The following is a 15,016-nucleotide window of genomic DNA, read 5'->3' as shown; positions in this document are numbered from 1 at the left end:
CTTCTCCTCTTTAGCTATGAAAATCCTAGATGACATCTGCTTCCAATAAAGTCTGTTTCATCTACATTGAAAATCTGTTGTTTAACAGTGTCACCACCTTCATCAATTATCTTAGATCTTCTGGGTAACTTGCTGTAGCTTCTACATCAGTACTTGGAGCTTCACCTTGCATTTTCATGTTACAGAGAAGGCTTGTTTCCTTAAACCTCAAGAATCAACCTCTGCTAGCTTCCAACTTTTCTTCTACAGCTTCCTCACTTCTCTGAGCCTTCGTAAAAATAAAGAGAGTTGGGGCCTTGCTTTAGGTTAGTGTTTTGTTTAAAGGAATGCTGTGGCTGGTTTGGTCTTCCATTTGGATCACTAACACTTTCTCCATATCAGCAATAAGGCTGTTTCATTTTCTTATCATTGGTCTGTTTGCGGGAATAACACTTTTAATTTCCTTCAAGAACTTTTGCTTTGTATTCACAACTTGGCTAACTGTTTGGCACAAGAGGCTTAGCTTTGGGTCTCTCTCGGCTTTCAACATGGCCTTCCTTGCTACACTTTTTGTTGTTGTTGTTGTTGTTAATAATTTCTAGCTTTTGATTTAATGTGAGAGATGTGAGACTCTTTCTTTCACTTGAACACTTAGAGACCACTGTAGTGTTATGTCTGGCCTAATTTCAGTATTGTTGGGTCTCAGAGAATTGGGATTCCCAAGGTGAAAGAGAGAGAGAGAGACAGGGGACTTATCTTGGACTTCCAAGAGCATTTCACAAATTAGTGTAAACTGTGATGCTCTAAGAGTGGAGTACAAATATGCAACTTTTTTCAGATTTGTGTTATAATTTTTTTTCAAGAAATACCTGCAGGGAATTATAAACTTTAAGAAATACAGATAAGCATTAGCATTATTGAAAATAAAGTATGAGTATCGCTGGGCACAGAAAGGTGTAACAGAATCTGTTTGCAGTTTGTCAACTTCCCCATGAAATTTGCCTGATAATGTGCTGAGTAGAAGGTTTTATGCCAGTTTCACCTTCCTTGTCTCCCCTTCGACAATCATCTCTCTCCCACTTTACAAAATAATGATATACTTCTCAGCCCACCAGAAACTTATCACAGGACACTGTCCCAATAAAGATTTAGGATCCTAAAGGAAAGATTATTGCAAAAATTCTTGCAATCAATGCACATAATCCCAGAGAGGCACTGCAATAAAATTTCACTTTCAACTTTAAATAAAATAAAATATTGATAAATAATTATGTAGTTTCAATCAGTGATGCACTGATTAATTAATATTATTGCTGTTTAATTAATATTAATTAATTAAATAATATTATTGCTGTTAATTAATATTAACAGCAATAATTCAATTCAAAGAAGATGTAAAAACTTACAGCCGTTTGGTGGCAGGAAATTTTAAAATTTCAATTGTATACATAGTTTTTGGAGCAAAAAAATGACACAATTTTCTGGGGTATTGAAAATAGGAATTCAAGGAGAAAATACAGTTTAAGAAAAAAACAATGCAATATATTAAGGGGGATCTTGTTTTTTTCCTTTTATAAAATTAGCTCTGATATTTAGATTCCACCAGATACATTTTAAAAAAATCTCAGATGAGTTTTGTTTTAAAATGTCAATATTTACAATGTGGTGCAAATTACCTTTTGCAAACATTTACCACCATGAAATACATTAGAGGCCAAATTAAAAACGTTGAGGGTATGTATAGGATTTGAAAATTACTTTTTTATTAATAAATCATGAAGTGTCCTACATCACCTTTTTTTGGTGTTTTGAAATGTTATAACAATACAATCAGCAGCTAACATATTGAATGTTTCTGTGTTTGAGGCAGTCTTTTATCTATATTATCTAATCTTAACAAAATCCTTTCAGACTGTAACCATCACCACCTTTGCTTACAATGAGGAAACCGAGGCACAGACTAGTAAAGTAATTAAACTACAGTTAACTCTTACCAAAAAGTGAAGCTGGAATTTGGCTCCAGCCAGGCTGGGCTTCAGAGCTCACACTGCAACCCACCGCACAGCATTACCTACTTAAGTACGTTTTTCCTCCATAAATATTCAAATGTTGAAAGCTTATCTTTTTAGTTAGGTTTTCAAATCATGGAAGGCAAGGCCATACCATGAAGTTCTCTATGCTCCATAACACCTAGGATTGAGTTTTGCACATAAAACATGCTTAATCAATATTTTCTGATTAGACATTTAACATTTTCAAGAATTTCTCTCCTCCATCTAATAATGATGAGTGACCTTCTTAAAATACACACAATCTGGCCAGGCGTGGTGGCTCACACCTGTAATCCCAGCACTTTGGGAGGCCAAGGGGGTGCGGATCACGAGGTCAGGAGTTCAAGACCAGCCTGGCCAACATGGTGAAACCCCGTCTCTACTAAAAATACAAAAATTAGCTGGGTATGTTGGCACATGCCTGTAATCCCAGCTACTCGGGAGGCTGAGGCAGAATTTCTTGAACCGGGACCCGGAAGGTGGAGGTTGCAGTGAGCTGAGATCGTGCCACTGCACTCCAGCCTGGGCTACAGAGGGAAACTCTGTCTCAAACAAACAAAAAAAACAAAAGCCCCCAAAAAACCCCACAATCTAAGAATAATAGTAAACTTTATCCCACTTTTTATAAGGAACCTAAATCCATATAGTTGACTACCATCAGTGGAAATATTTACACAATAACTTTAGTAGTGGTTATCTCCAGGTATGCTGACTAATGGTTAATTTTATTTCTTCTTGCAGAAAATAAATTGTTTCTTATTATTCATATTTTTCTATTTAGGGGCATGCATTATTCTTGTAATAAAAAGGAAAATAATATTTGTTATTCTGACAATATTTAGAATTCACAAATACATCAAACAAAGGGAAAAGAAAGGGATACAAACAAGCAAGAAACAAGAACATCAACACAGGAAGGCTGCAGCACATAAGGCGAGTCAGAAGGTTTGGGCTGAATACTGGGGAAGGCCTGTTTCTCCTTACCTGGTATGAGGAAGCCACAGGGCCCTGGCAGCCCTAGGAGCAGGGCACATGTTCAGACAGGGCAAAAGCAAAACATTTGACTTGTTAGAGGCTATGAAAGGAATTTCCAGAAATTGTGAACTCTACGTTTTTTGATACACTTTCAAGAAAACTTGGTCATTACCAATGGACTATTTCTGAGATTTATTTGAAAAGCCTAATTCTTTACTTGGGCACCTCAGGTAACTGCTCTGTCTTGTCCAAGCATGGGCTGAAAAAATAATCATTTACTGGGCATTTCAACCATACCTTTGGGTTGACAATTGGTTGTCTTTTTCTTTTTTACTTAATATAGTAATTCTTAAAAGAAATACAAATGATTAAAAACCATACCTTGACAGGTAAATTTTTTGGAGGGAGTTGTGAGTAAAAGTTTATCTGCCATTTCTCCAGGACCAGCACAACGAGCAATTCCAGGCTCCTTATATTCCGACTTCACCCAGTCGGATAACCACTGCATGTTACAATCACAGTAAAGAGGGTTGGCTCCAATTGCTCTGGAAAAACAACACCACAGAAGCACACACACATACACACACACACATACACACACACACACACACACACAAAAGTATGGAAGTATTGTTATTTCCTAAGGGCAAAAGAATTCAAAGTGATGCTCAGCAGAAAATCCCCATAGATTTATTGAGGATAACAATTTAGCAAAAAATAGAGACACTGGGGATTCCCCATTTTCCTGAATGATGTGCACTGGGATTTAGTGAGTTGTCACTGGTGTCAACACTCATGTTGCTTTAGAAGGTCTCCTAATATTTTCAGAGACGTGTTTATATTGAGTGTAAGCACACCCTGAGTGCATTAATATTTCATTCACTAATTATTTACTGATGACTTAAATCACAATGCAAGGTTCTGAGGACCCAAATATAAATAATGCATTATTCTTACCTCCAAAGAACCCCTGCTGCAGAGGAGATTAGCATTAGCATTGGGATATACTCACAGATGCAAAGAAGTTTCATTAGAAGTGATGTAGGAGAAGTATTTACAAGATGATGGTGAACAAACAGATTAACTTTTCTGGGAGGCTAGTGGTTAAGAAAGTCTAAGCTGTGTAGGATAGTTAGAGTTAAGTAGAAAGAAAGGTTGGGAATAATGATACAGATAAAGGACAGGTAGTACAAAGAAAGAACATAAAATACTGAAGATGTCTAGAGCTAGCTCACCAGAGCTGAGCTGGACCTGCACTGGGTGCTGTCTGTCCCTTTTCAAGATCGTTCATTTTACGGTTGTTCATTAGAAGTAGTGACAGGAAAGTAATCAAGGTAATAGCTAACATTTATTGCACTATTACCATATGCAGGAGCTGGGATAAGCCATTTATAAGAATTACTTCATTTTATCCTAAATAGTAACTTTATAAGGTCCATTTAATTAATACTTGACTTTACAGATTAAGAAACTGAGACCTGGACTCATAACCTTATAAAGCTTGGATTGAAGCCGTAGATGCATACAATGGCATTTAAAAACTGCTTACTTCTGATTTACAATTAGCTTCTAACTAGTAATCCTACTAGGTCTACCGTCAGGATAGTTATCTTATTTTTTTTAGGTAGCCCCTGAAATATATGTGTAGAATCATAATACTCGATACTGTGGAAGTTTTAATGCCCCGTTTAAGAATCAGAATGTAGTGAATGTTACCTGCATATGTATGTCAGATTCAAACCCTTCCAAATTAAAAATGAGCAAAATGATGTTTTTTAGTCATTTGATCTCATCTCTATCAACATTTAAGTCCTTGATGTGACAGGGGAGGAAGTGGGAAAAGTGAAAAAGCAGAGCTCTTTATGATCTAGGGGGTAAAAGACAAGGCACAAAACAAACCTGCACGTTGTGCACATGTACACTAGAACTTAAAGTATAATAAAATATAAAATATAAAATTTCTTTATATATATAAAGAAAAAAAAAGAAATGCAAGGCAGAGCAGGGCACAGAACAAGGAAGACTCTACTTGCTCTCACTGTTGCGGGAGGAGGCTGGTAACATGAAGGGAAGTTCCGCTCAGCTCAAGCAGCACCTTTCGTGTGAAGCCTTTTCTGATGCCTGACCATAACACTAGCAGAACGGCTACCTCCTCATTCAGCCTGCATTCTCTGCCTGAGGGCACCACAGCCCTGCATCTCTGAGCTAGTAGCTTCCTTCATATTGCAGCTCATGCACGTGGCAGCCATGGAGTTTGTAAAGGAGTGACTTAGAGGTAGGTTCTTGGCTCAAACACGAAAATGTAAAGGCTCTGCCTTCCTGGACCTAGTAGTTTAGTGGAAGGAATATTAATAGGCACCAGTCTGATAGACTGATGTACAAAACGTCAATTGATAACACAGACTCTATAAGGCAAATGCAGACATAATGTGATTGAACATCGGATCTTCAATTCAATTCAAAGAAGATGTAAAAGCGTAGACTTTTGGGTGGCAAATTTTAAAATTCCAATCATATGTATATTTTTGGAGTGAAAAATGATTATTCCTTTCTCAATTTGGTAAACTCGTATCTTCTTGGAGTTTGTGGGTTTTCGAGAGAAGTGCAAAACCAGGAGAGGATATGGCAGGCAATCTCTTCTAGGAAACTGGGGCACAACTGACATTGCTATTTAGGCATAGTTAAATAAATAGTTGCCACCAAGCACTCAACTCAGCATCAGCCAAGGAGGCTTTGGATCCTAAGGCTGCTGGCTGAATTTCCTTCTAGGTTTGCCATGATCTTAACATTACACCTAGTAATAATAAAATCATGGAATTTGACCCAAATGAGTTTTTTGGACCCCATTTATCACATATTTTCAAATGGTTATATTGTACTTCCAAAAACTATGGAGGTACAAACAAGTTGCGATCAGAGAAAACACAAAGGAAAAGCCATTTCACCCAATCTAAGTATTTGGCTGTGTCTTACTTCCAAACTATAGTCTCGAACCACGTTGAATTTATTTTTGTGTGGTGCCATAGTTGATGCTGAATAAGTAAATCCATTTTGAGCAAATCAGGATAGGCTTCATAGAGAAGGTGATACTTGAGATGTGACTTAGAAAAGCAGGGTTAGGATAGATAACTAAAAGGGAGCTGATGTTCTAGAATCAGAAAATAATGAGAGAAAAAGCATAGGCTAGTGAAGTTGGAGAGCCATATTTGTAGAAGAGACATGTTTAGCTAAGCAAAGATAATTCGACTACTGGAAAATAAGAGCCAGAAGGGAAAATTAAAGCCATCTTGAAGAAGGCATCATATCCAGTTTGAAAATCTTCACATTTTCTTTAAAGATGAAACCAATTACATCTTATGATGTTACAATAAAATAACTAGCAGAGGAATGTTCCAAGTCACTCATTAGGAAGGGTTTGACCCTAAACCTATATTCATAAACTAGGTACTCACAGATGTGATAATGCAGATAGATCATTGAAAGCACCTTCAGGCACAACAGAAATGTCATTTCCATGTAGAGAACTAAAAGAAAGAAAAAGAAAAATTAAACTTCCTATATTTCTGAACTCAGACTCCAGAGAAATTCCAAGACTTTAGTTTATAATAAGCATTTTAAATGAGTGCAGAAAAGACGGTCTATAAAATAAACAGTTTTGGTACAACTGGATACCCGAGAAAGCAAACAGCTTCCACCTCACATTATGTGTACAAAATAAATTCCAGAATGAAGAATTAAATGTAAAAATAAAAATGTATTAAAAGAAAATAAAGAAGATCTTCCTTTTATAAATGTGGAGTGAGGAAGGCTTTCAAAGGCTCAGTTATAACATCCAGAAACCATCAAGGAAAAGAGGGAGAAATTTTTGACAACAAAAAACATATCCAAACAATAAAATATTCCATATAAGAAATAGAATAATATATATTTGCAACTTATATAAGATATAAGGATTAATTCTTTCATTTAAAAAAAACCCTGCAAGCATAGAGTAAAGTAGTATATGCATAAAGATATCTACATTAATAAGGAAAATATAAAGTACCCAACAGAAAATGGGGAAATGATAGATCAAGCTCATTAGAATAAAAAGCACAAGTGCTTAGTAAACAAAATATACTCAAATGCTCTACTAATTGGAAGTGCAAATTAAGACAGGAATGCAGAAAAACTTTGAATCTGTCATATGGACAAAAATAAAAGAATAAATAATATTCAATGTTTGCAAGAGTGTTTTGAAAAAGGTACTCTTAAATAGTTGGTGGAAAAATTAACTTCTAAATGGACAAAATCTTGTCTGGGGAATAACAAGACAGTTACTTTTGGAATCCTTCCAATATACTTGACAGTACCTTCCCACACACCCTAAATTCTTGCTGAAATGCCAGCACATTTGCACCAAGAGGAATGTATAGGATGTTCATTAGAGTACTGTATAATACTCATTAAAATTTGAAATTAAACCAAATCACAGTAAAGATGAAGATGATTGAATCAGTTCTGGTTCCTCCCACCAATACAACAGTCTCTACCAGTTAAACAGTTGAGTTATATATATGTATAAACATATGTCTATTCCATTCTTATATATATACTTTTATTCATATATATGATAGACTAGAAATATTCAAAAGCATATGTTAAACAAAAATAGACAATGGCAGAACAAAAACAGATCCTATTAATATTTGTGGCTTTTAAAAGCTATATAGCCATGGGCATACATCTATTAGAATGGAAAAAAATGCATCTGAAAAAGGACCAGAGAGCACATCAAACTGTAAATTCTGAGAAAGGAGAGTAGGATCAAGGATCATGTTTTATTTCACATATTTTAAAGTACATTTCACAGTAAAAATGTTTTCATATACTATGTAATTTCTAAAGAAATTAATTTTGAAAGTTTCTCAATTTTGAAAGTTTCTTTCAAAGTTAATTGAAACTATATAAACCATATGTCTTAATGTTACATATAATCAAATAAATGACTATAACAACAATCAGTATTACTAAAAAGGAAGTTACATTGTCCAAAGCAAAGCTGTTGGACAATGATACTGTAAGAAATGATTTTTCTATTTCCTAATTTATAATAAATCCTAATGCATGTATCTTCAAGCACCAAGAATCAACAAAGCAGTTACATCCTTAAAAAGACAACCCCAAACTCAGATCTCTGAGAAAAGAGATATTCTGTTGAACACAAGATGCTTACAGTAATCGAAGAGACTTTAATCCATCAAAGGTGCGAGGAGGAATACATCTCAGACGGTTGTAACTAAGAATTCTGAAAGCATACATATGTCAATTTGTTTAATTCAGAAATCCAAAAATGGCCAAATACTTCCAAAAATAAAGCAGTTAAGGCTTATTAAAGCATCTTACTAACTGACAGTGTTAACACACAACATATTGTTATTTTTTGTGTGTTGTCTCCCTAACACAACATACTTATTTCCTAAATACAACCTAGAATGCTTCCCTCTGCCTACTCCTGCCCAACTTTGGTGCCTCAGCCGTCCCTTCCCTAAGGTGGATTTTCCCTATCTTAGGGATCTCCCCTAAGCCTCCCACAAACACAAATTATTCTTTGTTTTTTTTAATAGAATGCAATACTTTTCCTAATGTCTACATTGTTCACGTATCGTGGTTTTGTCTGTTTCTCCCAATAGAAACATTCCTTGAGGGTAGAGACTGTCTTGTTCAATAGCAATGTCCAGCATCTAGAGACTGCCTTTTGTCCAATGAATTAATGAATACTCAGTACCACACTTCCACACTCACAAGGTGAGGAGCTGGGTCATGTTGCTGAAGCTCTGATTAGAAAGCGTGCTTATTCTGTTGTTACTTAAGTCTCTAAAAGAGAAAAAGAAATGGAGTACACTATTAACCACAGAAATGAAAATATTAGTGATTCTTAGAAGGAGAAGGGTCTTCTTATAGTCATAGCAGTATTGTTAGCATTCAGCTATTATCTGAAAACAATAAAACAGTGAATGACCCACTGGAGTAGATTGCAATGTTATTCATGATTATTTACACCTCACTGTTTTGAAATTAGGAGTGATTATATATATATGCATTGCTTTAGCCAATGTAGTGTACGTGCAAGGGTTCACTTCAGAGCAGCAGCTTCAGAGCAGAGTTTATTTGCCCTTATCCCTCTGCACCCATCTCCATAAGGCTTTTGATATTTTACAGGGAGCTTCCTTGGAGGTGACTTGCGATAGACAAAATTTTGCTGGCGGGAAATAAACCTTTATCCTCAAAAGTCCTATCAGATACACATACTTTACCCTCATCGATACATATGTTCACTGATACACAGACTCAAATTTGATCACTGAAAGAACCCCTGATTAATTACATTCAAAATGTCATCAATAAAAACGTCTGTGCTCCTGCCCCTGGCTGAGTCATGGTCACACAGTAGGTCCTCAATAAATATTTGTTTAATGAATGTTAAGTAAATGGGAGAGACGTTGAATTTTTACCAATGTTAAATGGCTATTTATATGTATAGTTTGTACTATGGGTCGTAATTTACATTTCATGAACTTGATCTTATTCTCATTATATATATAGTGTATATATACACACACTATATATGTAAAAAATATATTAAAATATATATACAATATGTAATACTAATATATATTCACCATTTATAACTAAATATATTCACTAATTTTTTTTCTGAAGCAAAATGCAAAATATATGAATAAATGGAAGATTCAGAAAAACCGAGGATAATCTATTCCTTTATTAAAATATCAAAATGTCAGTAAAATGGACCCATGAAATTGTGAAAATGTTAAGAATCTGAGAGGAGCTTTATACTCATATTTTTAACGCTGAAGAACTATTCCTAAATTTTAAAAATAAAAGTATCTGTATTAGCAGAAGTAACTTGCCTAGAGTTGTATCATGAGTCACTAGTAAAACCATTTTTGGATCCACAAATCCTCATTTGTCATTTCGAACTGGCTTGAAAGTAATCACATGCTGTCCCACAAATGACCCAATTCTGCTAAAGTGACCCTTTGGAAATTGCAGCAATTTAATGGTTTATTTAACAGAACAAAATGTATGTAATCAGTTCTTGCTGCTATCAAATAAATAACTAGAAGCAGAACAAGACATCTTAGAGGATATCTTTTTCCGTTGTTTAATCATTTGTCATTTAAATACTCCTATTTACTTTCTATAAAGTGTTTGATTTACCCATACTTTCAAGGAAAGTGATCAGCAGCAATTTTAACTAGCTTCAATGTACCTAGTTTACATTGGGGCATGTAATATTTTTTGCTACTTAGGTTTGTAGAATTCACTTAGAAATAAACCTTCTAATTCGTTAACCAGTAATCTGCTTCTTACGCTAGTAATATTTACTCTAAAATTAGATAGACTTAAACAAATGATACGGTACTTTCTATTAATATCTACTATCTTTTTCCTGATTTTTTGTGTTCTGAAAAGTTTTCTCAATTACCAATAAGGCTACTTTGAAAGTATAGTATTATATGTAAAAGATTATATCAATTTTTAAACATTGTGCATGTAACTAGATCAAATGTTTGTATATTTAAATATCTTCTTGTATTTACAACTTAAGGGTTGTCAAAGGTTGTTTACATTAATAAAAAAAGAGATGTTATTTTAAGCTAAAAAATCAAAATTTTGAAATTTATACTCAAAATGTTAGTATCTTTGTCAACTTTACTTAAACACTACATGAATATATATGGATTTTCTAACATACATTTTAATACTGGAAACCCATAACTTTTTTAATAATGCTTTGTATAAGAAACAAACATAATAAACTACATTTACGTTTTTGGGAAAGTCATTACCACCTACCATCTTTCGCTTAAAGTCAAGAATAAAGGCATCGTTTTCTATCTTTCCTTCCTTAGTTTGTCATAAAATAACCCATATTCATTATCAATAAAAATCTGCAGGTTTATACATTTTCATAATTCTCTGACTACTCAGACTTCGTTGTATTTGTGCTTTTTTGAATAGAGGAGGACCTCTTGCTAAGACACTCCATAGCCCGATCGATATTCAATGAAGATGTAGCCAGGGGTCCAGAACCGCAATGAGCAAGGAGGGAAGCATCTAACTGTGAATGATTTGTATTATCTGGAAGGTTCACTAAATCTTCTGTCCCTTGCCATCCCCATTTTCTGGAAATAGAGTAAGTCAAAGAAAAGTGCAATATGTTACTCACATAAGTGTTAAATGTTTGTAGTTGGAGAGTTCCTTGGGAACCAGCGTAAATTGGTTTCCATCCAGATACCTAAAAACAATGGAACAATATTATCTTCTTACAAAGTAATGGTGGCCTTGAATAAAATCAGTAAACAGTACTTCACTCTTAACTGAGGCAAGGAACCCCTTGGCAATTTTTGCTTTAAGATGTCGTGTTCCAAGCATGGATTATTATTTAAGAGAAGTAAAGAAAAAAAAAAGCAGAGTTGTCCACGAGTCCAGTTCTTTGTGGTTTATCTAACAAGGCAAGCCCAGCATTTAGCCATCTGTGTGCAAGCAAGGAGATTCATTCAATTAACCGTACTTTTAGTCAGCCTTCAGTTTGCTTGTGTTTATGTGGACACAATACCATGAAATTCATTAACTAGTAACAAAACCTTGCTGCTGTGGCCAAGACCACTCATTGCTGCCTTAATATGTGTCAATACACTTAGTGAATAACAATGGACACATTAAAGGCATATTTGGGGATTTGAACATATTAGGTTTAAGTTTAAAAATAGTTGTAACCAGCATATATCTTCTTGGTGATGATAACATTAGGAGATTTTATAGAATATAAATTGATGAAGTGTATAAATATATATATATATGTAACAGCAATAATCAAATAACCATATATAAGTAAACTTTCCCTTCTTATTAGAGTCAGGAGAATAATCAGAAAATAGGCTTTGGGCTAACTGGCAGGATACAGAGATAATCGAATGCCTGAAGTTATATCTATTATGTCACAATAAGGAAAATAAATTTCATCTCCTTCCAAGGCTGTTTTTCCTAGAACATAGATGGTGAAGGGTACAAATGTCATTCAGAAACTGGGGCCATCTGGCTATACATGTGCCCACACACACTTCTGGGACATTGAACATGTGGCCCTTCCTACCCCAATGTTGTGGTCCATTTCAAGATTCCAGGTTGAAGTTGGTATTTTTTCTGGATATAGAAGTAGCTGAGAAGTTGCCTAAGATGATAATTTATTCCCAATATTTCAAAATAAAAACAATGATATAAAAGGCACCAGTTATCAGAAAATATAATTAATGTTTGATAAATAATTGGGTCTATGTTATATAGACTCATCATGTCTACCTAAATTTTTGGACTTGATATTTCTTCGACCCCTCTCCATTTTTTTCTTTCCTCTACCTAAGTTTTTCTTGATACCACTAGAGGGAAGCATCACCCTATATAGTTCAGCACTCTCCGTTTATTCCAGAAAACACAGCAGAAGGTCAAAAAGATTCAGAATGTGCGCTATGAATGTTTATATGTAAAATAATCTAAGGCAGAAGTTATATGGAACTGATTAAAAATAATGGATACCATTTGTTAAAACTAGTCCACCAATAATACTAATTTTTGCCAAAATCTTAAATTATTTAATGTAATACACATATGAAATTCTTCTAATACATGCATATATGTTACTGCTAAGAAGGATTCTGCTGACTTGGTAAGGTTACAAGAATAAGCTCTCTAGGGGGTAAAACTTGAATTCAAAACAGATAAGCTAATATTTTTCTCATCTCTATAACAAACTTTCATTGGAAAAAAAGACTACCTTTTAATAATTTGTAGTAAAATAGATTGAAAATTCAACTTTTTGAATAGTTGAAATATGCTGTAGATAGCACAGGGTATGCACCAAGCAGGATGTCCAATGGAGCTTAGTAAGAAATGTTTAAAGTTATTTAATGGGAATAGAGTACAGTGACCAATACATAGTCCAGTTAAAATTGTAGAAGAAGGGATTTAGCATCAAAGGTGGTCTGAGTGTAAGTTCTTCATTGGTGTACTCCTAAAATTAATGCTTTGGACACAGAATATTCTTTTTTTATTTTTTATTTTAACTATCTCGGCTTTATATATTTTTTTTTTTACTATACTTTAAATTCTAGGGTACATGTGCACAACATGCAGGTTTGTTACGTATGTATACATGTGCCATGCTGGTTTGCTGCACCCACTAACTTGCCATTTACATTAGGTATTTCTCCTAATGCTATCCCTCCCCCATCCCCCCACACCAAGACAGGCCCCGGTGTGTGATGTTCCCCATCCTGTGGACACAGAATATTCTATAGGCATCTAGCCTTCCCACAGAGGAGGGTTTCGGAATATCCCTATGTGATCTTCTGAAATAAAAAACATTACTATAAGAATTAAATATTTAATTACACACATATACATATAAAATAGTCCTTCCAGTTGATTAACCAATGTGATTGGTAGTGAGAGAGGACCTGAGCACTTAACAGCAGTTCAAATCTAAGAGCCATGTTCTAAGCACATGTGCTAAGATTGTGCCTTTTTCCTCTAAGTGTTCTATTCAGGATCAAACTTAGGGTTTAAAGAATTGCATGTGATTTGAAAATAACATCTTTAAAAATTGAAATGACATGCCCTTGAACCTCATTACCTATGTTGCACACTGTCAAAAGTTTGTCAAACCTGCTCATTTGGAATATGTGTGTGCATCTGCACAAATAACTGATACACATCTGCATAAATTACATTTGGGTTTAAATCATTATTGATCCATAGTTCCACATAGATAAAAAATAAACAGGCAAAGTGACTCAATTGTATTCAGATCAAGCATATCCAGAATATGACAGTTTAGAGACAAAGGAATGGAATGAATGGGGCATGGAAGCATCATTATTCTGGCAGCATATTCTCTAATGAATTCCATTCTGCAATTGTAGCATGAGGCAGCCAAGGGAGTGTGGGCAGTGCAGAAGAAGGTTGAGATGTGTATATATTGGCCATATAATTTGTGGTTAAATATCAGTTATGAAAATGTCAAGGATAATTGGTCCCATACCCTTTAGGATCTAAAGGACTTTGATTCAAGCCTCCAAAAGCAGCATCTCTTCTTAAGGGAAGAGATTATGCTAGTTTCTTCCATATACCAGATAGTTGTTTATCCCATGTGGTAAAATTTTCTCCTAGGGGTCACAGAGGTAAAAAAAAAAAGTTTCCTGTACAGAATAGCCTAGACTGTAAGTAAATTAAATATAAAGCATTTCCCAAAGTGCATTCCATGGGCCATTAGTCTTGTAAGATGCTCCACGAGAAAAGGGGTATAGGAACAAATAAATGTGAAAGATACCTTATATTTTACCATTGTTTCTTGAAGAGTCATAGTACACCTTAGCATAGTAAAGGCACTGAGAAATCTTATAGCATACACACACACACACACACACACACACACACACACACACACACACACACACACAGAGCAATTCCCAAGGGCCTCTAAAGTAGCTTTTGCATTACTTGTTTACCATTTTACAGGATAATAATTAACTGGCCTTAGAATATGATTTGTAAAGAAGATTGTAAAGATTTTTGTCCATTCCTCTGGGTGTATGAAACATTTATCATCAAGGAAAAAGAAAAGAAAAGAAAGACAAGCTCTACTCACAACTCTGTGACATCTCTTGGAATACCTTTCGGCAAGACCTTCAAACCCTTGTTGCTACATCGGACAACTGTATCCAAGCAAGTACATTCAGTAGGACAGCGAGAAAGTGGGGAGCAACTATTGTCATCATTTCCTAAATCGCAGAGGAAATACAGGAAAACCAAGATTTGTGGTCTTGAAGGTGCTAGAAGGGATTTTATGCCTTTAAATTAACTTAACAAACACAAGAGTCTTAAGCTACATAATCATTTATTTGCGGGACATTCAGTACTTACTAATTGATACCGTAAGTTCTATA

At 34.8% G+C, this 15,016-nt stretch overlaps 1 protein-coding gene across 4 annotated transcripts in view; it reads right to left on the bottom strand.

The window, feature by feature from the left end:
- Positions 1–15,016, bottom strand: part of SLIT2 (slit guidance ligand 2) — a 379,008-nt gene that overhangs the window by 63,935 nt on the left and 300,057 nt on the right. For 2 of the 4 annotated variants that reach the window (XM_003826819.6, XM_003826821.6), the window contains 6 exons: positions 14,719–14,851; positions 11,242–11,310; positions 8,790–8,861; positions 8,221–8,292; positions 6,458–6,529; positions 3,387–3,550 (listed from right to left, as the gene is read on the bottom strand). In XM_003826819.6, coding sequence (XP_003826867.4) covers positions 3,387–3,550; positions 6,458–6,529; positions 8,221–8,292; positions 8,790–8,861; positions 11,242–11,310; positions 14,719–14,851 — 582 coding nt within the window. The remainder of the gene's footprint in view (positions 1–3,386; positions 3,551–6,457; positions 6,530–8,220; positions 8,293–8,789; positions 8,862–11,241; positions 11,311–14,718; positions 14,852–15,016) is intronic. The other 2 variants (XM_063603740.1, XM_063603741.1) reach the window with 1 other exon arrangement.

This window comes from Pan paniscus, chromosome 3 (genome assembly GCF_029289425.2).
Source record: "Pan paniscus chromosome 3, NHGRI_mPanPan1-v2.0_pri, whole genome shotgun sequence".
Lineage (NCBI taxonomy): Eukaryota > Metazoa > Chordata > Mammalia > Primates > Hominidae > Pan > Pan paniscus.
The sequence above is the reverse complement of the archived record's forward strand: the minus strand, read 5'-3'. Positions and strand labels throughout refer to the sequence as shown.